This window comes from Salmo salar, unplaced genomic scaffold (assembly GCF_905237065.1).
Source record: "Salmo salar unplaced genomic scaffold, Ssal_v3.1, whole genome shotgun sequence".
In the NCBI taxonomy this organism is placed as follows: Eukaryota; Metazoa; Chordata; class Actinopteri; order Salmoniformes; family Salmonidae; genus Salmo; species Salmo salar.
In genome coordinates this window covers 594,609-620,824 of record NW_025547958.1, presented here as the reverse complement: position 1 = coordinate 620,824, position 26,216 = coordinate 594,609, and the positions used below count along the sequence as shown (strand labels likewise).

The following is a 26,216-nucleotide window of genomic DNA, read 5'->3' as shown; positions in this document are numbered from 1 at the left end:
AATGAGATTTAAATAGTCTGAATAGTCCAAACTCAACAGCTCCACTAGGCAGAATGCACTTAGATTGAAACAGAATACAGGAAGATTATAGTTTGTTAACACTGGCTGGCTTGTGTGTGTGGGGGTGGGGGGCAATGTACTGTCTGTGGTGAGGGGTGTGGGACATTATACTGTCAGGGATGAGGGGTCTGGGGCAATGTACTGTCTGGGATGAGGGGTGTGTGGGACAATGTACTGTCTGGGATGAGGGGTGTGTGGGACAATGCATCAATGTTTGACTTGCTGTGAATTGAAGTGTAGCGCATTGAGGGCTGTATGGGAGCGGGACAAAATTAATTTCATTTCTTTGGCCTATTTATTGCCTTACCTCCTCACGCCATTTGCACACACTGTATATAGACTTTCTTTTTTCCGATTGTGTTATTGACTGTACGCTTGTTTATTCAATGTGTAACTCTGTGTTGTTTTTGTTGCACTGCTTTGCTTTATCTTGGCCAGGTCGCAGTTGTAAATGAGAACCTGGATTCACCTCTAAAATATCAACATGTCTTCCTCCCTCATCATTCCTTCCTCTGTTATAGATCATGTATTCAGCTGGTCTTCCTTCCTCTGCTATAGGTCATGTATTCAGCTGGTCTTCCTTCCTCTGTTATAGATCATGTATTCAGCTGGTCTTCCTTCCTCTGTTATAGATCATGTATTCAGCTGGTCTTCCTCTCTCATCAGTCCTTCCTCTGTTATAGATCATGTATTCAGCTGGTCTTCCTTCCTCATCAGTCCTTCCTCTGTTATAGATCATGTATTCAGCTGGTCTTCCTTCCTCATCAGTCCTTCCTCTGTTATAGATCATGTATTCAGCTGCTCAGCACACAGCCTTTACAACACACTCCTCACACATCCTAACCTCCCACACTGTCACACTGGCTTGTGTCCCAATATTCCTACTACCTACTGTAGTGGCATTTGACACATTGAATTATTGATGTCATTCAAGTAAAGCTGTTGCTGGTTTAATGATTATCTCAGTGTTACATCACAATGTATTCAGGTTGATGGCATGACTTCTGACCATCTTTCTGTTAATACTGGAGTGCTGCAGGGTTCTGTTCATGACTTCTGACCATCTTTCTGTTAATACTGGAGTGCTGCAGGGTTCTGTTCATGACTTCTGACCATCTTTCTGTTAATACTGGAGTGCTGCAGGGTTCTGTTCATGACTTCTGACCATCTTTCTGTTAATACTGGAGTGCTGCAGGGTTCTGTTCATGACTTCTGACCATCTTTCTGTTAATACTGGAGTGCTGCAGGGTTCTGTTCATGACTTCTGACCATCTTTCTGTTAATACTGGAGTGCTGCAGGGTTCTGTTCATGACTTCTGACCATCTTTCTGTTAATACTGGAGTGCTGCAGGGTTCTGTTCATGACTTCTGACCATCTTTCTGTTAATACTGGAGTGCTGCAGGGTTCTGTTCATGACTTCTGACCGTCTTTCTGTTAATACTGGAGTGCTGCAGGGTTCTGTTCATGACTTCTGACCATCTTTCTGTTAATACTGGAGTGCTGCAGGGTTCTGTTCATGACTTCTGACCATCTTTCTGTTAATACTGGAGTGCTGCAGGGTTCTGTTCATGACTTCTGACCATCTTTCTGTTAATACTGGAGTGCTGCAGGGTTCTGTTCATGACTTCTGACCATCTTTCTGTTAATACTGGAGTGCTGCAGGGTTCTGTCTATGTATTTATATTAGTTTTTTTAGGCCTATATTTATTTTGTTTGCAACTATAGTTGAAGCGTTTTCTATTTACCTTTTTAGATTTTATACATTAATATTACATTTTTTGTTACTTCAAATATGTTAATTGAAAATTTGCACAAAGGAGTATAATTCCAAATGTAATAAGAAATAGGTTTTGTTTTATATAAACTATTTATTCATTGAATTTACATAACATGTGCTGTATCGTGATATGTATTGTTATTGGGATATGTGATTTTGGCCTTATTGCCCAGCCCTACAGGGGGGTACCGATACCGAGTCAATGTGGAGACTATATACAGGGGGTACCGGTACAGAGTCAATGTGGAAGCTATATACAGGGGGTACCGGTACAGAGTCAATGTGGACAGTATATACAGGGGGTACCGATACCGAGTCAATGTGCGGGGGCACCAGTTAGTCGAGGTAATTGAGGTAGTGACTGTGCATAGATAATAACAGAGAGTAGCAGCGGTGTAAAAGAGGGGGGGTGGGGGGCACACAATGCAAATATTCTGGGTAGCCATTTGATTAAATGTTTAGGAGTCTTATGGCTTGGGGGGGTAGAAGCTGATTAGAAGCCTCTTGGACCTTGGTGCTCTGGTACAGCTTACCGTGTGGTAGCAGAGAGAACAGTCTATGACTGGGGTGGCTGGGGTCTTTGACCATTTTTAGTGCCTTCCTCTGACACCACCTGGTAAAGAGGTCCTGGATGGCAGGAAGCTTGGCCCCAGTAACGTACTTGGTCGTACGCACTACCCTCTGTAGTGCCTTGCGGTCAGATGCCGAGCAGTTGCCATACCAGGCAGTGATGCAACCAGTCAGGATGCTCTTGATGGTGCAGCTGTAAAACCTTTTCAGGATCTGAGGACCCATGGCAAATCTTTTTAGTTTCCTGAGGGGTTATAGGTTTTGTCTTGCCCTCTTCATGACTGTCTTGGTATGTTTGGACCATGTTCGTTTTTTTGGTGATGTGTATCAGCCAGTGATCTGTTTTATCTTGTATCTGTGTAGGTGCTGTATCTCAGCCAGTGATCTGTTTTATCTTGTATCTGTAGGTGCTGTATCCCAGCCAGTGATATCTATTGATGGAACCAAAGACTGGGGGTGGTCCTGAGGTGTGAGTCTGGAGGCTGGTTTCCTGAACCTGAGATGGAGTGGCTGGACAGTTCTGGAACCATCCTCCCTGCTGATGGACCTCCAGAGAGACACAGGGACTCAGAGGGCCTCTACACTGTGAGACGACATGTCACCGTGAACCAGACTGACACCAACAGGTTCACCTGTAGAGTTCAACAGCAGGAGATCAACCACATGAAGGAGACAGAGATTCATGTCCCAGGTGAGGTCTTCATTGGTTAACCCAAATACCTGAGACACCTTGTTAGTTAGACTTGTTTGTGGAGGACGGTTTCTTAGGGGATGACCTTATTGGTCTGTTGTCAGTAGTATTTATAAATGATGTTCTTGCAGCTTTTGTCTACATGTTGATAAAACATATTAAAGGTGAGTTTAACCTTGATCTCTGACTGGTCCTTGATGTCTCATCATTAAGAGTCCCTCAGTCAGAGATATTAAACCTCCACTGGCTGTACTGGGTAGAGAGGAACCAGGCTCTGAGGGGTGACCAGTCCTCTACTGGCTGTACTGGGAAGAGAGGAACCAGGCTCTGAGGGGTGACCAGTCCTCTACTGGCTGTACTGGGAAGAGAGGAACCAGGCTCTGAGGGGTGACCAGTCCTCTACTGGCTGCACTGTGTCGTGTCTTTGGCATCATTAAAACTGAAGACTTATTTATCAAATAACTCTCTGTGTCATGTCCTGGCCAGTATAAGGGTTAATTGGTATTGTAGTTTGGTCAGGACGTGGCAGAGTGTATTTGTTTTAAGTGGTTAGGGGTGTTGTGTTTGTGTTAAGGCAGTTGATTTGGGGTTTTTGGGCACTGTTTGATTTTCATGTATTCTATGTTTAGTCTAGTGTGTCTGTTTCTATGTTTGGGTTCATTGGGGTTGGGACTCTCAATTGAAGGCAGGTGTTGTCTATTTGCCTTTGATTGAGAATCCCATATATGAGGGTGTGTTTGTATTTGTGTTTTGTGGGAGATTGTTGTGTGCACCATTCGTTTGAGCCTGCCACACTGTTACCGTTGAGAGCATTGTTTATTGTTTTGTTTCGTTTCAAGTGGATACCTTACATGTTTTATCAGTAATAAACATGAGTGTCCACAATCCCGCTGCATTTTGGTCCTCCTTTCCTCAACACAACGAAAACCGTGACACTCTGTAATTATTATTACGCGATTAAACTAATTAATCATGTAACTGTAATTAACTAGGAAGTCAGGGCACCAAGGAAAATATTCAGATTACAAAGTTTATATTAGGAAAATTATAACTTTCAGATATTTTAATATCTGATCAATTAGTCTTCGAATTAATGAATTATTATTTACGTTAGTCTCATTCCAAACGTCGTAAATTGTTGGTTATCTGCACGAACTCAGCCTTCACTATGAGTCATCCATACATCAATTGTCTTAAAATCATTTATTACTAACCAATTCACAGAAATGCATAACAAACAGTAGATATAGTAACAAGGAGATGAGGAATGTGGGATTCCCGCTGGAGGTGGGACTGATTGATTGTGCAAAAGCAGATTTTACTGATTAATCTATTTATGATAAATCAAACCTGTATAGGCTATCTGGGAATTAAACTTTAAATTAACCTGAGAGCTTTGCTTCATCTAAATTAATGTGGAAAGAGTTCATCTTGTCTCATTGTATTTGGATATTAAGGTGTAGCACTGAAACTATCGAGGTTACCTAGCCAGCTACACTTTCAAACAAAGTCAACAACGCAGCCACTGCTAGCTATCCTACTTTACCAGCCAGCAGTACTGTATCATTTTAGTCATTTTAGTCAATAAGTTGTCTTTGTCATAGTTTGATAATTGTGTAGTTTAGAGTAATTATCGAGGTTAGCTGGCCAGCTATTTTCGTCCCCCGCGACGCCATTTCCAAACCTAGCTAACTACTACCGACGAGCAGCATTGTAGAAACGAAATACATTATAAAGGAACGTCTTGATTAGTGTTATGTTAGCTAGCTACATAGTTGCCTTTGTATTATGATAAGGTGTAGCACTGAAACTATCGAGGTTACCTAGCCAGCGACACTTTCAAACAAAGTCAACAACGCAGCCACTGCTAGCTAGCCTACTTCACCAGCCAACAGTACTGTATCATTTTAATCATTTTAGTCAATAAGATTTTTGCAACGTAAGCTTAACTTTCTGAACATTCGAGACGTGTAGTCCACTTGTCATTCCAATCTCCTTTGCATTAGCGTAGCCTCTTCTGTAGCCTGTCAACTATGTGTCTGTCTATCCCTGTTCTCTCCCCTCTGCACAGGCCATACAAACGCTTCACACCGCGTGGCCGCTGCCACTCTAACCTGGTGGTCCCAGCACGCACGACCCACGTGGAGTTCCAGGTCTCCGGCAGCCTCTGGAACTGCCGGTCTGCGGCCAACAAGGCAGAGTTCATCTCAGCCTATGCTACCCTCCAGTCCCTCGACTTCCTGGCGCTGACGGAAACATGGATTACCACAGATAACACTGCTACTCCTACTGCTCTCTCCTCGTCTGCCCACGTGTTCTCGCACACCCCGAGAGCTTCTGGCCAGCGGGGTGGTGGCACTGGGATCCTCATCTCTCCCAAGTGGACATTCTCTCTTTCTCCCCTGACCCATCTGTCTATCGCCTCCTTTGAATTCCATGCTGTCACAGTTACTAGCCCTTTCAAGCTTAACATCCTTATCATTTATCGCCCTCCAGGTTCCCTTGGAGAGTTCATCAATGAGCTTGACGCCTTGATAAGTTCCTTTCCTGAGGATGGCTAACCTCTCACAGTTCTGGGTGACATTAACCTCCCCACGTCTACCTTTGACTCATTCCTCTCTGCCTCCTTCTTTCCACTCCTCTCCTCTTTTGACCTCACCCTCTCACCTCCCCCCCTACTCACAAGGCAGGCAATACGCTTGACCTCATCTTTACTAGATGCTGTTCTTCCACTAATCTCATTGCAACTCCCCTCCAAGTCTCCGACCACTACCTTGTATCCTTTTCCCTCTCGCTCTCATCCAACACTTCTCACTCTGCCCCTACTCGGATGGTATTGCGCCGTCCCAACCTTCGCTCTCTCTCCCCTGCTACTCTCTCCTCTTCCATCCTATCATCTCTTCCCTGTGCTCAAACCTTCTCCAACCTATCTCCTGATTCTGCCTCCTCAACCCTCCTCTCCTCCCTCTCTGCATCCTTTGACTCTCTATGTCCCCTATACTCCAGGCCGGCTCGGTCCTCCCCTCCTGCTCCGTGGCTCGATGACTCATTGCGAGCTCACAGAACAGGGCTCCAGGCAGCCGAGCGGAAATGGAGGAAAACTCGCCTCCATGCGGACCTGGCATCCTTTCACTCCCTCCTCTCTACATTTTCCTCTTCTGTCTCTGCTGCTAAAGCCACTTTCTACCACTCTAAACTCCAAGCATCTGCCTCTAACCCTAGGAAGCTCTTTGCCACCTTCTCCTCCCTCCTGAATCCTCCTCCCCCTCCCCCCCCCCTCCCTCTCGGCGGATGACTTCGTAAACCACTTTGAAAAGAAGGTCGACGACATCCGATCCTCGTTTACTAAGTCAAACGACACCGCAGGTCCTGCTCATACTGCCCTACCCTGTGCTTTGACCTCTTTCTCCCCTCTCTCTCCAGATGAAATCTCGCGTCTTGTGACGGCCGGCCGCCCAACAACCTGCCCGCTTGACCCTATCCCCTCCTCTCTTCTCCAGACCATATCCGGAGACCTTCTCCCTTACCTCAACTCGCTCATCAACTCATCCTTGACCACTGGCTACGTCCCTTCCGTCTTTAAGAGAGCGAGAGTTGCACCCCTTCTGAAAAAACCTACACTCGATCCCTCCGATGTCAACAACTACAGACCAGTATCCCTTCTTTCTTTTCTCTCCAAAACTCTTGAACGTGCCGTCCTTGGCCAGCTCTCTTGCTATCTCTCTCAGAATGACCTTCTTGATTAAAATCAGTCAGGTTTCAAGACTGGGCATTCAACTGAGACTGCTCTTCTCTGTGTCACGGAGGCGCTCCGCACTGCTAAAGCTAACTCTCTCTCCTCTGCTCTCATCCTTCTAGACCTATCGGCTGCCTTTGATACTGTGAACCATCAGATCCTCCTCTCCACCCTCTCCGAGTTGGGCATCTCCGGCGCGGCCCACAGTTGGATTGCGTCCTACCTGACAGGGCGCTCCTACCAGGTGGCGTGGCGAGAATCTGTCTCCGCACCACGTGCTCTCACCACTGGTGTCCCCCAGGGCTCTGTTCTAGGCCCTCTCCTATTCTCGCTATACACCAAGTCACTTGGCTCTGTCATATCCTCACATGGCCTCTCCTATCATTGCTATGCAGACGACACACAATTCATCTTCTCCTTTCCCCCTTCTGATAACCAGGTGGCGAATCACATCTCTGCATGTCTGGCAGACATATCAGTGTGGATGACGGATCACCACCTCAAGCTGAACCTCGGCAAGACAGAGCTGCTCTTCCTCCCGGGAAGGACTGCCCTTTCCATGATCTCGCCATCACGGTTGACAACTCCATTGTGTCCTCCTCCCAGAGTGCCAAGAACCTTGGCGTGACCCTGGACAACACCCTGTCGTTCTCCACTAACATCAAGGCGGTGACCCAATCCTGTAGGTTCATGCTCTACAACATTCGCAGAGTACGACCCTGCCTCACACAGGAAGCGGCGCAGGTCCTAATCCAGGCACTTGTCATCTCCCGTCTGGATTACTGCAACTCGCTGTTGGCTGGGCTCCCTGCCTGTGCCATTAAACCCCTACAACTCATCCAGAACGCCGCAGCCCGTCTGGTGTTCAACCTTCCCAAGTTCTCTCACGCCACCCCGCTCCTCCGCTCTCTCCACTGGCTTCCAGTTGAAGCTCGCATCCGCTACAAGACCATGGTGCTTGCCTACGGAGCTGTGAAGGGGAACGGCACCTCCGTACCTTCAGGCTCTGATCAGGCCCTACACCCAAACAAGGGCACTGCGTTCATCCACCTCTGGCCTGCTCGCCTCCCTACCTCTGAGGAAGCACAGTTCCCGCTCAGCCCAGTCAAAACTGTTCGCTTCTCTGGCACCCCAATGGTGGAACAAGCTCCCTCACGACGCCAGGACAGCGGAGTCAATCACCACCTTCCGGAGACACCTGAAACCCCACCTCTTTAAGGAATACCTAGGATAGGATAAAGTAATCCTCCTAACCCCCCCCCCCCCTAAAAGATTTAGATGCACTATTGTAAAGTGGTTGTTCCACTGGATATCATAAGGTGAATGCACCAATTTGTAAGTCGCTCTGGATAAGAGCGTCTGCTAAATGACTTAAATGTAAATTATTTAAAAGATCCACTTGAAAAGGTAAATCTGGCAATTTCACTTGTTAGTTAAATCGAATGAGACATCGATATCCAGTCAATTGCGATTGGCTGGATATCTTAACGTGATCCGCGTTTGGATTTCCCCTACTTCTTTTAAGAGATGTACTTGCGATTCTTCACCGATCTTTTATACATTCTCCAGAACATAAATATTGTTCGGACCTCCAGTTCTGGAAGAAATTCCTTTGTTCTCTCTATGAAAACTCACTCTCTCTATACTGTGGCCATGAGGATATAATCTCCTCCAGGAATTTATGACCTCTCTGACCACAGCAGCCTGGGTGTAGGAGACAGAGAGAGATGGTGCTCGCTGTGTCCAAAGAGGGCAACGTCATGACAGGGGGTACCGGTACAGAGTCAATGTGCGGGGGCACCAGTTAGTCGAGGTAATTGAGGTAGTATGTACATGTAGGTAGAGTTATTAAAGTGGCTGTGCATAGATAATAACAGAGAGTAGCAGCAGCGTAGAAGAGGGGTGGGGGGGCAATGCAAATAGTCTCGGTAGCCATTTGATTAGAAGTTCAGGGGTCTTATGTCTTGGGGGTAGAAGCTGTTTAGAAGCCTCTTGGACCTACACTTGGCATTCCGGTACCGCTTGCCGTGCGGTAGCAGAGAGAACACTCTATGACTGGGGTGGCTGGAGTCTTTGACAATTTTAGGGCCTTCCTCTGAAACCGCCTGGTACAGAGGTCCTGGATGGCAGGAAGCTTGGCCCCAGTAATGTACTGGGCCGTACGCACTACCCTCTGTAGAGCCTTGAGGTCAGAGGCCGAGCAGTTGCCGTACCAGACAGTGATGCAACCAGTCAGGATGCTCTCGGTGGTGCAGCTGTAGAATCTTTTGAGGATTGAGAACCCATGCCAAATCTTTTCAGTCACCTGAGGGGGAATAGGTTTTGTCGTGCCCTTCTTCACGACTGTATTGGTGTGCTTGGACCATGTTAGTTTGTTAGTGATGTGGACACCAAGGAACTTGAAGCTCTCAACCTGCTCCACTACAGCCTCTTCGATGAGAATGGGGCCATGCTCGGTCCTCTTTTCCTGTAGTCCACAATCATCTCCTTTGTCTTGATCACGTTGAGGGATAGTTTGTTCTCCCGGCACCACTTCTCACTTTATCATTATTACATAGCATCCCATCATCTCACAAATAGGTAATATACAGGGGGTACCGGTACAGAGTCAATGTGGAGACTATATTCAGGGGGTACCGGTACAGAGTGAATGTGGAGGCTATATACAGGTTGGTACCAGTAAAGAGTCAATGTGGAGGCTATATACAGGTTGGTACCAGTAAAGAGTCAATGTGGAGACTATATACAGGGGGTACCAGTACAAAGTCAACGTGGAGGCTATATACAAGGGGTACCGTTACAGAGTCAATGTGGAGACTATCTACAGGGTGTACCAGTACAGAGTCAATGTGGAGACTATCTACAGGGGGTACCAGTACAGAGTCAATGTGGAGACTATATACAAGGGGTACCGGTAGAGCGTCAATGTGCGGGGGCACCAGTTAGTCGAAGTAATTGAGGTAGTATGTACATGGAGTTAGAGTTTTTAAAGTGACTGTGCATAGATAATAACAGAGAGTAGCAGGTGTATTATGAACTGTTGTTCCAGCTGATACAACAGGTGTTATATGAAGTGTTGTTCCAGCTGATACAACAGGTGTATTATGAAGTGTTGTTCCAGCTGATACAACAGGTGTATTATGAAGTGTTGTTCCAGCTGATACAACAGGTGTATTATGAAGTGTTGTTCCAGCTGATACAACAGGTGTATTATGAAGTGTTGTTCCAGCTGATACAACAGGTGTATTATGAAGTGTTGTTCCAGCTGATACAACAGGTGTATTATGAAGTGTTGTACCACAGCACCTTGGTAATGGATGCAGTTGACTATTGATAAAGAACCTGCTGTCCATTAAAGTGGCAATCTGCAGTTGCTACATTAATTTCTGTAGTTAATGATCCAGTGTTTTCAGACCCCTTGACTTGTTCCACATTTTGTTACGTTACAGCCTTATTCGAAAATGTATTTAAAAAATAAACATATTCTCATCAATCTGTACACAATACCCCATAATGACAAAGCGAAAACAGGTTTTTATTTATTTTTGAAAATGTATATAAAAATCTATATATAATTACATTTTTCACAGCGCAACTAGAGAATATTACCAACCCCTACTCTTTGTATTTTTTTTAAACGCATTTTGGAGATAAAAAGAGACCGTTTTATTTATTGTTAACAAACTGCTCTGAATGACGGGTCTCAAATGCATAACACTATCAAATATAATAGCTTAGCATAACATTATCAAATATAATAGCTTAGTACAACATTATCAAATATAATAGCTTAGTATAACATTATCAAATATAATAGCTTAGCATAACTTTATCATATATAATAGCTTAGCATAACATTATCAAATATAATAGCTTAGCATAGCATTATCAAATTTAATAGCTTAGCATAGCATTATCAAACATAATAGCTTAGCATAACAGTATCAAATATAATAGCTTAGTACAACATTATCAAATATAATAGCTTAGCATAACATTATCAAATATAATAGCTTAGTACAACATTATCAAATTTAATAGCTTAGGACAACATTATCAAATATAATAGCTTAGCATAACATTATCAAATATAATAGCTTAGCATAACATTAACAAATATATTAGCTTAGCATAACATTATCAAATATAATAGCTTAGCTTAACATTATCAAATATAATAGCTTAGTACAACATTATCAAATATAATAGCTTAGCATAACATTATCAAATATAATAGCTTAGCTTAACATTATCAAATATAATAGCTTAGTGCAACATTATCAAATATAATAGCTTAGTATAACATTATCAAATATAATAGCTTAGCATAACATTAACAAATATAATAGCTTAGCATAACATTATCAAATATAATAGCTTAGCTTAACATTATCAAATATAATAGCTTAGTATAACATTATCAAATATAATAGCTTAATATAACATCAAATACAATAGCTTAGCATAAAATTATGAAATATAATAACTTAGCATAACATTATTAAATATAATAGCTTAGTATAACTTTATCAAATATAATAGCTTAGCATAACATTATCAAATATAATAGCTTAGTACAACATTATCAAATATAATAGCTTAGCATAACATTATCAAATATAATAGCTTAGTACAACATTATCAAATATAATAGCTTAGCATAACATTATCAAATATAATAGCTTAGTACAACATTATCAAATTTAATAGCTTAGGACAACATTATCAAATATATTAGCTTAGCATAACATTATCAAATATAATAGCTTAGCATAACATTAACAAATATATTAGCTTAGCATAACATTATCAAATATAATAGCTTAGCTTAACATTATCAAATATAATAGCTTAGTACAACATTATCAAATATAATAGCTTAGCATAACATTATCAAATATAATAGCTTAGCTTAACATTATCAAATATAATAGCTTAGTACAACATTATCAAATATAATAGCTTAGTATAACATTATCAAATATAATAGCTTAGCATAACATTAACAAATATAATAGCTTAGCATAACATTATCAAATATAATAGCTTAGCTTAACATTATCAAATATAATAGCTTAGTATAACATTATCAAATATAATAGCTTAATATAACATCAAATACAATAGCTTAGCATAAAATTATGAAATATAATAACTTAGCATAACATTATTAAATATAATAGCTTAGTATAACTTTATCAAATATAATAGCTTAGCATAACATTATCAAATATAATAGCTTAGCATAGCATTATCAAATATAATAGCTTAGCATAGCATTATCAAATATAATAGCTTAGCATAACATTATCAAATATAATAGCTTAGCATAACATTATCAAATATAATAGCTTAGCATAACATTATCAAATATAATAGCTTAGCATAACATTATCAAATATAATATCTTAGTATAACATTACATCAAAACACCACATAATTTCTAATGAGATTTAAATAGTCTGAATAGTCCAAACTCAACAGCTCCACTAGGCAGAATGCATTTAGATTGAAACAGAATACAGGAAGATTATAGTTTGTTAACACTGGCTGGCTTGTGTGTGTGGGGGTGGGGGGCAATGTACTGTCTGTGGTGAGGGGTGTGGGACAATGTACTGTCTGGGGTGAGGGTGTGTGGGACAATGTACTGTCTGGGATGAGGGGTGTGTGGGACAATGCATCACTGTTTGACTTGCTGTGAATTGAAGTGTAGCGCATTGAGGACTGTATGGGAGCGGGACAAATTTAATTTCATTTCTTTGGCCTATTTATTGCCTTACCTCCTCACGCCGTTTGCACACACTGTATATAGACTTTCTTTTTTCCGATTGTGTTATTGACTGTACGCTTGTTTATTCAATGTGTAACTCTGTGTTGTTTTTGTCGCACTGCTTTGCTTTATCTTGGCCAGGTCGCAGTTGTAAATGAGAACTTAAATGAGAACCTGGATTCACCTGGTCAGTCTGTCATGGAAAGAGCAGGTGTTCATAATGCTTTGTTAACTCAGTGTATAGTTTCTAATGGCAGCCTGCAGTACCCCAGGTGGCCTCCAACTTGACTTACTTAATGAGAGGGGGCAGCACTGAGCTAGCCTGTAACGTCACTTCCTGGAGTATAACATTTACATTTTAGTCATTTAGCAGACACTCTTATCCAGAGCGATTTACAGTAGAGTGCATACATTTTTATTACATTTTTACATACTGGCCCCCCATGGGAATCCAACCCACAACCCTGGCATTGCAAGCGCCATGCTCTACCAACTGAGCTACAGTGGGAGTATCTCAAACTGTCTACATAAAGCTCCCACATGAGACGCCATTTTAACCGAGTTAATTTGGCTTCAATGCACTATTGAGGCTTCACATAGGAATGAGTGGGGTCATGTGGGCCAGAATCCATCAAACAACAGGAAGTTACCAGGTATCTTTAACTGTGTGTCATCTGTTTTTCTCCAGGGTCGTCTGAGGTTCAGGTTGTTGGACCGGCTGACCCAGTCGTTGCCTTAGCTGGTGATGACATCATTCTACCATGTTCCCTGAAACCCAATGTCAATGCTGAGAACATGGTAGTGAGGTGGACAAGATTGAACCTGAAATCAGAAGTCGTCCATCGTTACAGTGATGGTCGAGACTCCAATGTGGACCAGTCTCCATCCTACAGGAATAGGACATCAGTGTTTAATGAAGAACTGAAGAACGGCAACGTCTCCTTAAAGCTGACCAGAGTTACTCTCTCTGATGCTGGAAGCTACAGGTGCTTCATTCCAACACTGACCAGCCAGGTGAAGAACACCACCGTTCAACTCTTTGTTGGTGAGTCATGAATACTGGAGATGTGATCAGAGGTTGTATTGGTAAATCTGGCTAAATGATTGGCTGCGAAAATATCAACATGTCTTCCTCCCTCATCATTCCTTCCTCTGTTATAGTTCATGTATTCAGCTGCTCAGCACACAGCCTTTACAACACACTCCTCACACATCCAAACCTCCCACACTGTCACACTGCCTGTGTCCCAATATTCCTACTACCTGTTGTAGTGTCCTAATATTCCTACTACCTACTATTGACTCACAGTAGTTACTATGTACTGATAGGGATACATGCTATAGAGAATGTATTGTATAGTCAACAGCGTTGTGCTGCTTTGTTAATTGATTTGTCCAAGGCTTTTGACACAGTGAATTATTGATGTCTTTCAAGTAAAGCTGTTGCTGGTTTAATGATTATCTCAGTGTTAGATCACAATATTCAGGTTGATGGCATGACTTCTGACCATCTTTCTGTTAATACAGGAGTGCTGCAGGGTTCTGTTCATGACTTCTGACCATCTTTCTGTTAATACTGGAGTGCTGCAGGGTTCTGTTCATGACTTCTGACCATCTTTCTGTTAATACTGGAGTGCTGCAGGGTTCTGTTCATGACTTCTGACCATCTTTCTGTTAATACTGGAGTGCTGCAGGGTTCTGTTCATGACTTCTGACCATCTTTCTGTTAATACTGGAGTGCTGCAGGGTTCTGTTCTTGGGCCGTTATTGTAATAACTTGTGTGAAAACATTTCTGATGCAAATGTCCATCTATATGAAGATGGGACATCATCTATAACCCTGATCCCACACTAGACCAGGAAGTGTTTAATGTTTTTGACTAGGTATTTCTCAAATAGCAGGAATTGTTTAATGTTGTTGACTAGGTATGTCTCAAATAGCAGGAAGTGTTTAATGTTGACTAGGTATTTCTCAAATAGCAGGAAGTGTTTAATGTTGTTGATTAGGTATGTCTCAAATAGCAGGAAGTGTTGAATGTTGTTGACTAGGCATTTCTCAAATAGCAGGAAGTGTTTGTTGTCATCATCACCTCTTTCAGATCAAATTGGTCCTAAATGCAGAGAAAATCTAACTAATGGTCAAGATCAAGAAAGCAACCCTGCCTCAGATAGTCACTTATCAAAACCAGCATCATCACTACCTGCTCATCAACCCTGCCTCAGATAGTCACTTATCAAAACCAGCATCACCACTACCTGCTCATCAACCCTGCCTCAGATATTCACTTATCAAAACCAGCATCATCACTACCTGCTCATCAACCCTGCCTCAGATAGTCACTTATCAAAACCAGCATCATCACTACCTGCTCATCAACCCTGCCTCAGATAGTCACTTATCAAAACCAGCATCATCACTACCTGCTCATCAACCCTGCCTCAGATAGTCACTTATCAAAACCAGCATCATCACTACCTGCTCATCAACCCTGCCTCAGATATTGAGCAAACCTTAAAAACATGACAATGCACACACAGACACAGACACACACACAGACACACTACTTACTCATAATAATAATCATTGAATCATGAGATTTATACACTACATGACCAAAAGTATGTGGACACCTGCTATTATCTAACATTAGGTAGAAACACTACATGACCAAAAGTATGTGGACACCTGCTCATTGAAAATCTCATTCCAAAATCAGGGTCATTAATATGGAGTTGGTCCCCTTTGCTGCTATAACAGCCTCCACTCTTCTGGGAAGGCTTTCCACTAGATGATGGAACATTGTTGTGGGGACTTGCTTCCAATCCAACCACGAGGTCAGGCACTGATGTTGGGTCGATTAGGCCTGGCTCGCTTTCCATTTCATCCCAACTGGGTTTTACATGGATAAAGAGAGAGGTGGACTCAGAGACATCAGACTAAACAAGACATGAATAAAGAGAGGGGTGGACTCAGAGACATCAGACTAAACAAGACATGGATAAAGAGAGGGGTGGACTCAGAGGGATGTATCAGGGGAGGGTTGGGATTTTAACACCACTGTATAACTGTATAACTGCCACTCTACCATGCTGCTGTTAGATTGGTAACCAACACTAGACACTCTACCATGCTGCTGTTAGATTGGTAACCAACACTAGACACTCTACCATGCTGCTGTTAGATTGGTAACCAACACTAGACACTCTACCATGCTGCTGTTAGATTGGTAACCAACACTAGACACTCTACCATGCTGCTGTTAGATTGGTAACCAACACTAGACACTCTACCATGCTGCTGTTAGATTGGTAACCAACACTAGACACTCTACCATGCTGCTGTTAGATTGGTAACCAACACTAGACACTCTACCATGCTGCTGTTAGATTGGTAACCAACACTAGACACTCTACCATGCTGCTGTTAGATTGGTAACCAACACTAGACACTCTACCATGCTGCTGGAATTGAATGGCCTAGTCAAAGTCCAGACCTAATCCCAATTGAGATGTAGAGGCAGGACTTGAAACGAACAGTTCATGCTTGGAAACCCACAAATGTCGCTGAGTTAGTAGTTCTGCATGCAATAGTGGGCCAAAACTCCTCCACAGCGATGTGAGAGACTGATCAACAACTACAGGAAGCATTTGCTCATTGCAGGTAAAGGTGGCAAAACCAGTTATTGAGTGTAAGGTGGAAATTACTTTTTCACACAGGGGAATTGGGTGTTGAATAACTGTTTTAATTAAATAAGATAAGTATAGTTTTTTTGTTTGTTGTAAACTCAGGTCCCTCTGATCTAATATCAGGTTCCCTTTATCTAATATCAGGTTCCTCTGATCTAATATCAGGTTCCTCTGATCTAATATCAGGTTCCCTCTGATCTAATATCAGGTTCCTCTGATCTAATATCAGGTTCCCTTGATCTAATATCAGGTTCCTCTGATCTAATATCAGGTTCCTCTGATCTAATATCAGATTCCTCTGATCTAATATCAGGTTTCCTCTGATCTAATATCAGGTTCCTCTGATCTAATATCAGGTTCCTCTGATCTAATATCAGGTTCCTCTGATCTAATATCAGGTTCCTCTGATCTAATATCAGGTTCCCTCTGATCTAATATCAGGTTCCCTTTATCTAATATCAGGTTCCCTCTGATCTAATATCAGGTTCCCTTTATCTAATATCAGGTTCCCTCTGATCTAATATCAGGTTCCTCTGATCTAATATCAGGTTCCCCTGATCTAATATCAGGTTCCTCTGATCTAATATCAGGTTCCCTCTGATCTAATATCAGGTTCCTCTGATCTAATATCAGGTTCCCTTGATCTAATATCAGGTTCCTCTGATCTAATATCAGGTTCCTCTGATCTAATATCAGGTTCCTCTGATCTAATATCAGGTTCCCTTTATCTAATATCAGGTTCCCCTGATCTAATATCAGGTTCCTCTGATCTAATATCAGGTTCCCTCTGATCTAATATCAGGTTCCCTTTATCTAATATCAGGTTCCCCTGATCTAATATCAGGTTCCTCTGATCTAATATCAGGTTCCTCTGATCTAATATCAGGTTCCTCTGATCTAATATCAGGTTCCTCTGATCTAATATCAGGTTCCCTCTGATCTAATATCAGGTTCCTCTGATCTAATATCAGGTTCCTCTGATCTAATATCAGGTTCCCTCTGATCTAATATCAGGTTCCTCTGATCTAATATCAGGTTCCTCTGATCTAATATCAGGTTCCTCTGATCTAATATCAGGTTCCCTCTGATCTAATATCAGGTTCCTCTGATCTAATATCAGGTTCCCTCTGATCTAATATCAGGTTCCCTCTGATCTAATATCAGGTTCCTCTGATCTAATATCAGGTTTTGGTTGAAAATCTGATAACATTCAGTATCAAAAATATGCAAAAGTAGAGAAAATTAGAAAGGGGGAAAATACTTTCTCAGCCAGTGATCTGTTTTATCTTGTATCTGTGTAGGTGCTGTATCTCAGCCAGTGATTTGTTTTATCTTGTATCTGTGTAGGTGCTGTATCTCAGCCAGTGATCTGGTTTATCTTGTATCTGTGTAGGTGCTGTATCTCAGCCAGTGATCTGTTTTATCTGGTATCTGTGTAGGTGCTGTATCTCAGCCAGTGATATCTATTGATGGAACTAAAGACTGGGGGGTGGTCCTGAAGTGTGAGTCTGGAGGCTGGTTTCCTGAACCTGAGATGGAGTGGCTGGACAGTTCTGGAACCATCCTCCCTGCTGATGGACCTCCAGAGAGACACAGGGACTCAGAGTGCCTCTACTCTGTGAGACGACATGTCACCGTGGACCAGACTGACACCAACAGGTTCACCTGTAGAGTTCACCAGAAGGAGATCAACCACCTGAAGGAGACAGAGATTCATGTCCCAGGTGAGGTCTTCATTGGTTAACCCAAATACCTGAGACCTCTTGTTAGTTAGACTAGTTAGTTAGACTAGTTAGTGGAGGACGGTTTCCTAAGGGATGACCTGATTGGTCTGTTTTCAGTAGTACTGTATTTATAAATGATGCTTTACTTCCTGTACAGTATATATGTAGGTGTTGTAATGGTTTGACATGGCTTCTCTGTTTCAGATGACGTGTTTCCTAAATCACACGTAGGGTTGATTGTTGGTCTAATAGCAGCAGATGTTGCATTTCTTGCAGCTTCAGCTATTAGTTTCTACATGTGGATAAAATATACTGAAGGTGAGTTTAACCTTGATCTCTGACTGGTCCTTGATGTCTCATCATTAAGAGTCCCTCAGTGTAACGGCTGTCTGAAGAGAGAGTGAACCAAAATGCAGCAGAGTTAGTGTTCATCATATTTAATTCAAACGGAACACTATACAACTACAAAACAATAAACTGACAGCCAAACAGTCCTGTCAGGTGAAACACAATGACAGAAACAATTACCCACAAAACCGAAAGGAAAAACATGCTCCTTATGTGTAACTCCCAATCAGCAACAACGAGCTTCAGCTGTGCCTGATTGGGAGCCACACACGGCCCAAAACAAAGAAATACAAAAACATAGAAAAAGGAACATAGAACGCCCACCCAATGTAACACCCTGGCCTAACCAAAATAAAGAACAAAAAAACCCTCTCTATGGCCAGGGCGTTACACTCAGTCAGAGATATTAAACATACCGAAGGTGAGTTTAACCTTGATGTCTGAATGGTCCTTGATGTCTCATCATTAAGAGTCCTCTACTGGCTGTACTGGGTAGACCAGAGGAACCAGGCTCTGAGGGGTGACCAGTCCTCTACTGACTGTACTGGGTAGACCAGAGGAACCAGGCTCTGAGGGGTGTCAAGTCCTCTACTGGCTGTACCTGGTAGACCAGAGGAACCAGGCTCTGAGGGGTGACCAGTCCTCTACTGGCTGTACCTGGTAGACCAGAGGAACCAGGCTCTGAGGGGTGACCAGTCCTCTACTGGCTGTACTGGGTAGACCAGAATAACCAGGCTCTGAGGGGTGACCAGTCCTCTACTGGCTGTACCTGGTAGACCAGAGGAACCAGGCTCTGAGGGGTGACCAGTCCTCTACTGGCTGTACTGGGTATACCAGAATAACCAGGCTCTGAGGGGTGACCAGTCCTCTACTGGCTGTACCTGGTAGACTATAGGAACCAGGCTCTGAGGGGTGACCAGTCCTCTACTGGCTGTACTGGGTAGAGAGGAACCAGGCTCTAAGGGGTGACCAGTCCTCTACTGGCTGTACTGGGTAGACCAGAGGATGCTTTCCTTCCTGTACAGTATATATGTAGTGTTGTTGTAATGGTTTGACATGACTTCTCTGTTTCAGATGACGTGTTTCCTAAGGGATGACCTTATTGGTCTGTTTTCAGTAGTACTGTATTTATAAATGATGCTTTACTTCCTGTACAGTATATATGCAGTGTTGTTGTAATGGTTTGACATGGCTTCTCTGTTTCAGATGACGTGTTTCCTAAATCACAAGTAGGGTTGATTGTTGGTCTACTAATAGCAGCAGCTGTTGGAGTTATTGCAGCTTTAGTTGGTGTCTACATGTTGAGCAAACATAATGAAGGTGAGTTTAACCTTGATGTCTGACTGGTACTTGATGTCTCATCATTAAGAGTCCTCTACTGGCTGTACTGGGTAGAGATAAACCAGGCTCTGAGGGGTGACCAGTCCTCTACTGGCTGTACTGGGTAGACCAGAGGAACCAGGCTCTGAGGGGTGACTGGTCCTCTACTGGCTTTACTGGGTAGACCAGAGGAACCAGGCTCTGAGGGATGACCAGTCCTCTACTGGCTGTACTGGGTAGAGAGGAACCAGGCTCTGAGGGGTGACCAGTCCTCTACTGGCTGTACTGGGTAGACCAGAGGAACCAGGCTCTGACGGGTGACCAGTTTGACATGGCTTCTCTGTTTCAGATTAGGTGTTTCCTAAGGGATGACCTTATTGGTCTGTTCAGTTGTACTGTATTTATAAATTCTGCTTTACTTCCTGTACAGTATATATGTTGTGGTGTTGTAATGGTTTGACATGGCTTCTCTGTTTCAGATGATGTGTTTCCTAAATTACAATTAGGGTTGATTGTTGGTCTACTACTAGCAGCTGTTGGACTTCTTGCAGCTTCAGCTGGTGTCTTTGGTGTCTACATGTGGAGAAAACATACTGAAGGTATATACTACTTTACTATATTACTATACTATACTGCTTAAAAAAATAAAGGGAACACTTAAACAACACAATGTAACTCCAAGTCAATCACACTTCTGTGAAATCAAACTGTCCAGTTAGGAAGCAACACTGATTGACAATAAATTTCACATGCTGTTGTGCAAATGGAATAGACAACAGGTGGAAATTATAGGCAATTAGCAAGACACCCCCAATAAAGGAGTGGTTCTGCAGGTGGGGACCACAGACCACTTCTCAGTTTCTATGCTTCCTGGCTGATGTTTTGGTCACTTTTGAATGCTGGTGGTGCTTTCACTCTAGTGGTAGCATGAGACGGAGTCTACAACCCACACAAGTGGCTCAGGTAGTGCAGCTCATCCAGGATGGCACATCAATGCGAGCTGTGGCAAGAAGGTTTGCTGTGTATGTCAGCGTAGTGTTCAGAGCATGGAGGCGCTACCAGGAGACAGGCCAGTACATCAGGAGACGTGGAGGAGGCCGTAGGAGGGCAACAACCCAGCAGGAGGACTGCTACCCCCGCCTTTGTGCAAGGAGGAGCAGGAGGAGCACTGCCAGAGCCCTGCAAAATGACCTCCAGCAGGCCACAAATGTGCATGTGTCTGCTCAAACGGTCAGAAACAGACTCCATGAGGGTGGTATGAGGGCCCGACGTCCACAGGTGGGGGTTGTGCTTACAGCCCAACACCGTGCAGAACGTTTGGCATTTGCCAGAGAACACCAAGATTGGCAAATTCGCCACTGACGCCCTGTGTTCTTCACAGATGAAAGCAGGTTCACACTGAGCACATGTGACAGACGTGACAGTCTGGAGACGCCGGGAGAACGTTCTGCTGCCTGCAACATCCTCCAGCATGACCGGTTTGGCGGTGGGTCAGTCATGGTGTGGGGTGGCATTTCTTTGGGGGGCCGCACAGCTCTGGCGAGATCATGTTCTCGCCAGAGGTAGCTGCCATTAGGTACCGAGATGAGATCCTCAGACCCCTTGTGAGACCATATGCTGGTGCGGTTGGCCCTGGGTTCCTTCTAATGCAAGACAATGCTAGACCTCATGTGGCTGGAGTGTGTCAGCAGTTCCTGCAAGAGGAAGGCATTGATGCTATGGACTGGCCCGCCCGTTCCCCAGACCTGAATCGAATTGAGCACATCTGGGACATCATGTCTCGCTCCATCCACCAATGCCACGTTGCACCACAGACTGTCCAGGAGTTGGCGGATGCTTTAGTCCAGGTCTGGGAGGAGATCCTCAGGAGACCATCCGCCACCTCATCAGGAGCATGACCAGGCATTGTAGGGAGGTCATACAGGCACGTGGAGGCCACACACACTACTGAGCCTCATTTTTACTTGTTTTAAGGACATTACATCAAAGTTGGATCAGCCTGTAGTGTGGTTTTCCACTTTAATTTTGAGTGTGACTCCAAATCCAGACCTCCATGGGTTGATAAATTGGATTTCCATTGATTATTTTTGTGTGATTTTGTTGTCAGCACATTCAACTATCTAAAGATAAAAGTATTTAATAAGATTATTTCATTCATTCAGATCTAGGATGTGTTATTTTAGTGTTCCCTTTATTTTTTTGAGCAGTATATATTACTATACTACTATGCTACATTACTATGCTACATTACTATACCACTATTGTCACGTCCGTCGTAAGGAGTGGACCAAAATGCAGCGGGAATGTGTATGCTCATTTTCTTATTTATTAAAGAAATGAAACCAAAACACTTAAACAAAAAACAACGACGACAAAACAGTCTTGTGAGGCACACAGCTACACATGGAACAACTACCCACAAATCCCACAGACAAAACACCCCCTAATAAATAGGACCTTCAATTAGAAGCAACGAGAAACAGCTGCCTCCAATTGAAGGTCAAACCAATAAACTAAGTATAGAAATAGACTAACTAGAACGAACATAGAAATACACTAACATAGAACATTAACCCAAAAAAATGAAAACCACTTAACAAACACCCCCTGCCACGCCCTGACCAAACTACAATAACAAACAACCCCTTTTACTGGTTAGGATGTGACAACTATACTACTATACTATATTACTATATTACCATACTATATTACTATACTATATTACTATACTATACCATAGTACTATACTATACTATATTACTATACTACTATGCTATACTATACTATATTACTATACTACTATACTATACTATATTACTATACTATATTACTACTATATTTGTTTACTGTATTCACTCTCAGCTTTATCTTCACGGTTCTGGAATTTTTTTATGGTATTTTCCAGGCCTGGAAAAGTTTTTAAAATGTAATAAAATCCTACAAGTTTTAGAAAAATAATTAATTAATAATTTCTGTTAAATGTAATTTATTTAGAAACAGAGAAACAGTCAGAGCAGCAGCAGCAGGTAGGCATAGGGGGGCAAAGTTAAATGTCATTCAATCCAGCCCGCGAGCCATTATTTTATATTTAAATATTTTATTTATGATTATTATTTATTATATTTTATATTTCAGTCAGATTCAGAATGCGCTCAGTCATCATAGCCACTTCATTGCTGAATGACTTTTGACGTGAAAAATTAGTGCTGCGAAAATGTGAACAGTGGACTCTGAAACTTTAAAAAAAACTTAAAATGTAAGAAACTCTTAAACTCTGTGTTTAAAGAAGAATATGTACTAATATTGGACATAAGGCAAAAGTGTTTTTAAGGAATATAATCTCAATCGTCATTTTTCAAGCAAACAGGGTGTCTGTCTGCTTGGAAAAATGAATCTACCGTTGAGCAAACATCACAACAGATGGATCACCAAATCTAACCGGAAATAACATTAAAAAGACAAAGTACAAGGAGAACGCCCTGACTCTGAGGAATTGATATTTCTACACTGTGTTATCCATCAGGAAGCCCTGTGTAAAAGTGTGTTAAAGCTGGAAAGTGGTTGTAAAACTTTATAGTTAACCATCGTCAGTTCATTCAGCTGTTCAATGACACGGAAGCAGAGCACCAGGACTTGTTGTACCATTCAAATGTGCCCTGGCTCAGCCTGGGAAATTAGAAGGGAGATTATGTTCCTTGATACGGTTGGAAAAGCTGACGACTTCTCCGAGTTGAAAGACACAGACTGGCGAAATCTGAACGATCTGAATGTGAAACGGCAGGGAAATTGTGTTTTTGTGCATCAACTGTATTCCAACGTTCATTCAAGGCCAAACTTATGTTGTTCTCTAGACAAGTGAGCAGCCGGTCTCTTGCTTATTTTCATTTTCCAACACTGGCTGCACTGAACACGCCCACATTGCAGTGAGCAGTTTGATCGACCTGCATGCTGAGTTATCCTGCTACTTCTCAGACTTCAAGTAGTAGCTTGTATCGCGCCCCTGTCTTTCCACAGTGAGATTGAGACTGAGTAGTAGCTTGTATCGTGCCCCTGTCTTTCCACAGTGAGATTGAGACTGAGTAGTAGCTTGTATCGCGCCCCTGTCTTTCCACAGTGAGATTGAGACTGAGTAGTAGCTTGTATCGCGCCCCTGTCTTTCCACAGTGAGATTGAGACTGAGTAGTAGCTTGTATCGCGCCCCTGTCTTTCCACAGTGAGATTGAGACTGAGTAGTAGCTTGTATCGTGCCCCTGTCTTTCCACAGTGAGATTGAGACTGAGTAGTAGCTTGTATCGCGCCCCTGTCTTTCCACAGTGAGATTGAGACTGAGTAGTAGCTTGTATCGTGCCCCTGTCTTTCCACAGTGAGATTGAGACTGAGTAGTAGCTTGTATCGTGCCCCTGTCTTTCCACAGTGAGATTGAGACTGAGTAGTAGCTTGTATCGCGCCCCTGTCTTTCCACAGTGAGATTGAGACTGAGTAGTAGCTTGTATCGCGCCCCTGTCTTTCCACAGTGAGATTGAGACTGAGTAGTAGCTTGTATCGCGCCCCTGTCTTTCCACAGTGAGATTGAGACTGAGTAGTAGCTTGTATCGCGCCCCTGTCTTTCCACAGTGAGATTGAGACTGAGTAGTAGCTTGTATCGCGCCCTGTCTTTCCACAGTGAGATTGAGACTGAGTAGTAGCTTGTATCGCGCCCCTGTCTTTCCACAGTGAGATTGAGACTGAGTAGTAGCTTGTATCGCGCCCCTGTCTTTCCACAGTGAGATTGAGACTGAGTAGTAGCTTGTATCGCGCCCCTGTCTTTCCACAGTGAGATTGAGACTGAGTAGTAGCTTGTATCGCGCCCCTGTCTTTCCACAGTGAGATTGAGACTGAGTAGTAGCTTGTATCGTGCCCCTGTCTTTCCACAGTGAGATTGAGACTGAGTAGTAGCTTGTATCGTGCCCCTGTCTTTCCACAGTGAGATTGAGACTGAGTAGTAGCTTGTATCGCGCCCTGTCTTTCCACAGTGAGATTGAGACTGAGTAGTAGCTTGTATCGCGCCCCTGTCTTTCCACAGTGAGATTGAGACTGAGTAGTAGCTTGTATCGCGCCCCTGTCTTTCCACAGTGAGATTGAGACTGAGTAGTAGCTTGTATCGCGCCCCTGTCTTTCCACAGTGAGATTGAGACTGAGTAGTAGCTTGTATCGCGCCCCTGTCTTTCCACAGTGAGATTGAGACTGAGTAGTAGCTTGTATCGCGCCCCTGTCTTTCCACAGTGAGATTGAGACTGAGTAGTAGCTTGTATCGCGCCCCTGTCTTTCCACAGTGAGATTGAGACTGAGTAGTAGCTTGTATCGCGCCCCTGTCTTTCCACAGTGAGATTGAGACTGAGTAGTAGCTTGTATCGCGCCCCTGTCTTTCCACAGTGAGATTGAGACTGAGTAGTAGCTTGTATCGCGCCCCTGTCTTTCCACAGTGAGATTGAGACTGAGTAGTAGCTTGTATCGCGCCCCTGTCTTTCCACAGTGAGATTGAGACTGAGTAGTAGCTTGTATCGCGCCCCTGTCTTTCCACAGTGAGATTGAGACTGAGTAGTAGCTTGTATCGCGCCCCTGTCTTTCCACAGTGAGATTGAGACTGAGTAGTAGCTTGTATCGCGCCCCTGTCTTTCCACAGTGAGATTGAGACTGAGTAGTAGCTTGTATCGTGCCCCTGTCTTTCCACAGTGAGATTGAGACTGAGTAGTAGCTTGTATCGCGCCCCTGTCTTTCCACAGTGAGATTGAGACTGAGTAGTAGCTTGTATCGCGCCCCTGTCTTTCCACAGTGAGATTGAGACTGAGTAGTAGCTTGTATCGCGCCCCTGTCTTTCCACAGTGAGATTGAGACTGAGTAGTAGCTTGTATCGCGCCCCTGTCTTTCCACAGTGAGATTGAGACTGAGTAGTAGCTTGTATCGCGCCCCTGTCTTTCCACAGTGAGATTGAGACTGAGTAGTAGCTTGTATCGCGCCCCTGTCTTTCCACAGTGAGATTGAGACTGAGTAGTAGCTTGTATCGCGCCCCTGTCTTTCCACAGTGAGATTGAGACTGAGTAGTAGCTTGTATCGCGCCCCTGTCTTTCCACAGTGAGATTGAGACTGAGTAGTAGCTTGTATCGTGCCCCTGTCTTTCCACAGTGAGATTGAGACTGAGTAGTAGCTTGTATCGTGCCCCTGTCTTTCCACAGTGAGATTGAGACTGAGTAGTAGCTTGTATCGCGCCCCTGTCTTTCCACAGTGAGATTGAGACTGAGTAGTAGCTTGTATCGCGCCCCTGTCTTTCCACAGTGAGATTGAGACTGAGTAGTAGCTTGTATCGCGCCCCTGTCTTTCCACAGTGAGATTGAGACTGAGTAGTAGCTTGTATCGCGCCCCTGTCTTTCCACAGTGAGATTGAGACTGAGTAGTAGCTTGTATCGTGCCCCTGTCTTTCCACAGTGAGATTGAGACTGAGTAGTAGCTTGTATCGCGCCCCTGTCTTTCCACAGTGAGATTGAGACTGAGTAGT

The 26,216-nt window shown here is 43.3% G+C and overlaps 1 protein-coding gene across 1 annotated transcript in view; it reads left to right on the top strand.

Moving 5' to 3' along the window:
• Window positions 1-2,865: 2,865 nt before the first annotated feature.
• Window positions 2,866-26,216, top strand: part of LOC123732527 (uncharacterized) — a 55,738-nt gene continuing 32,387 nt past the window's right edge. Inside the window, exons 1-5 of the mRNA XM_045711746.1 lie at window positions 2,866-3,099; window positions 13,294-13,650; window positions 17,732-18,016; window positions 19,571-19,684; window positions 20,164-20,283. Coding sequence (XP_045567702.1) covers window positions 2,910-3,099; window positions 13,294-13,650; window positions 17,732-18,016; window positions 19,571-19,684; window positions 20,164-20,283 — 1,066 coding nt within the window. The 5' untranslated portion in view covers window positions 2,866-2,909. The remainder of the gene's footprint in view (window positions 3,100-13,293; window positions 13,651-17,731; window positions 18,017-19,570; window positions 19,685-20,163; window positions 20,284-26,216) is intronic.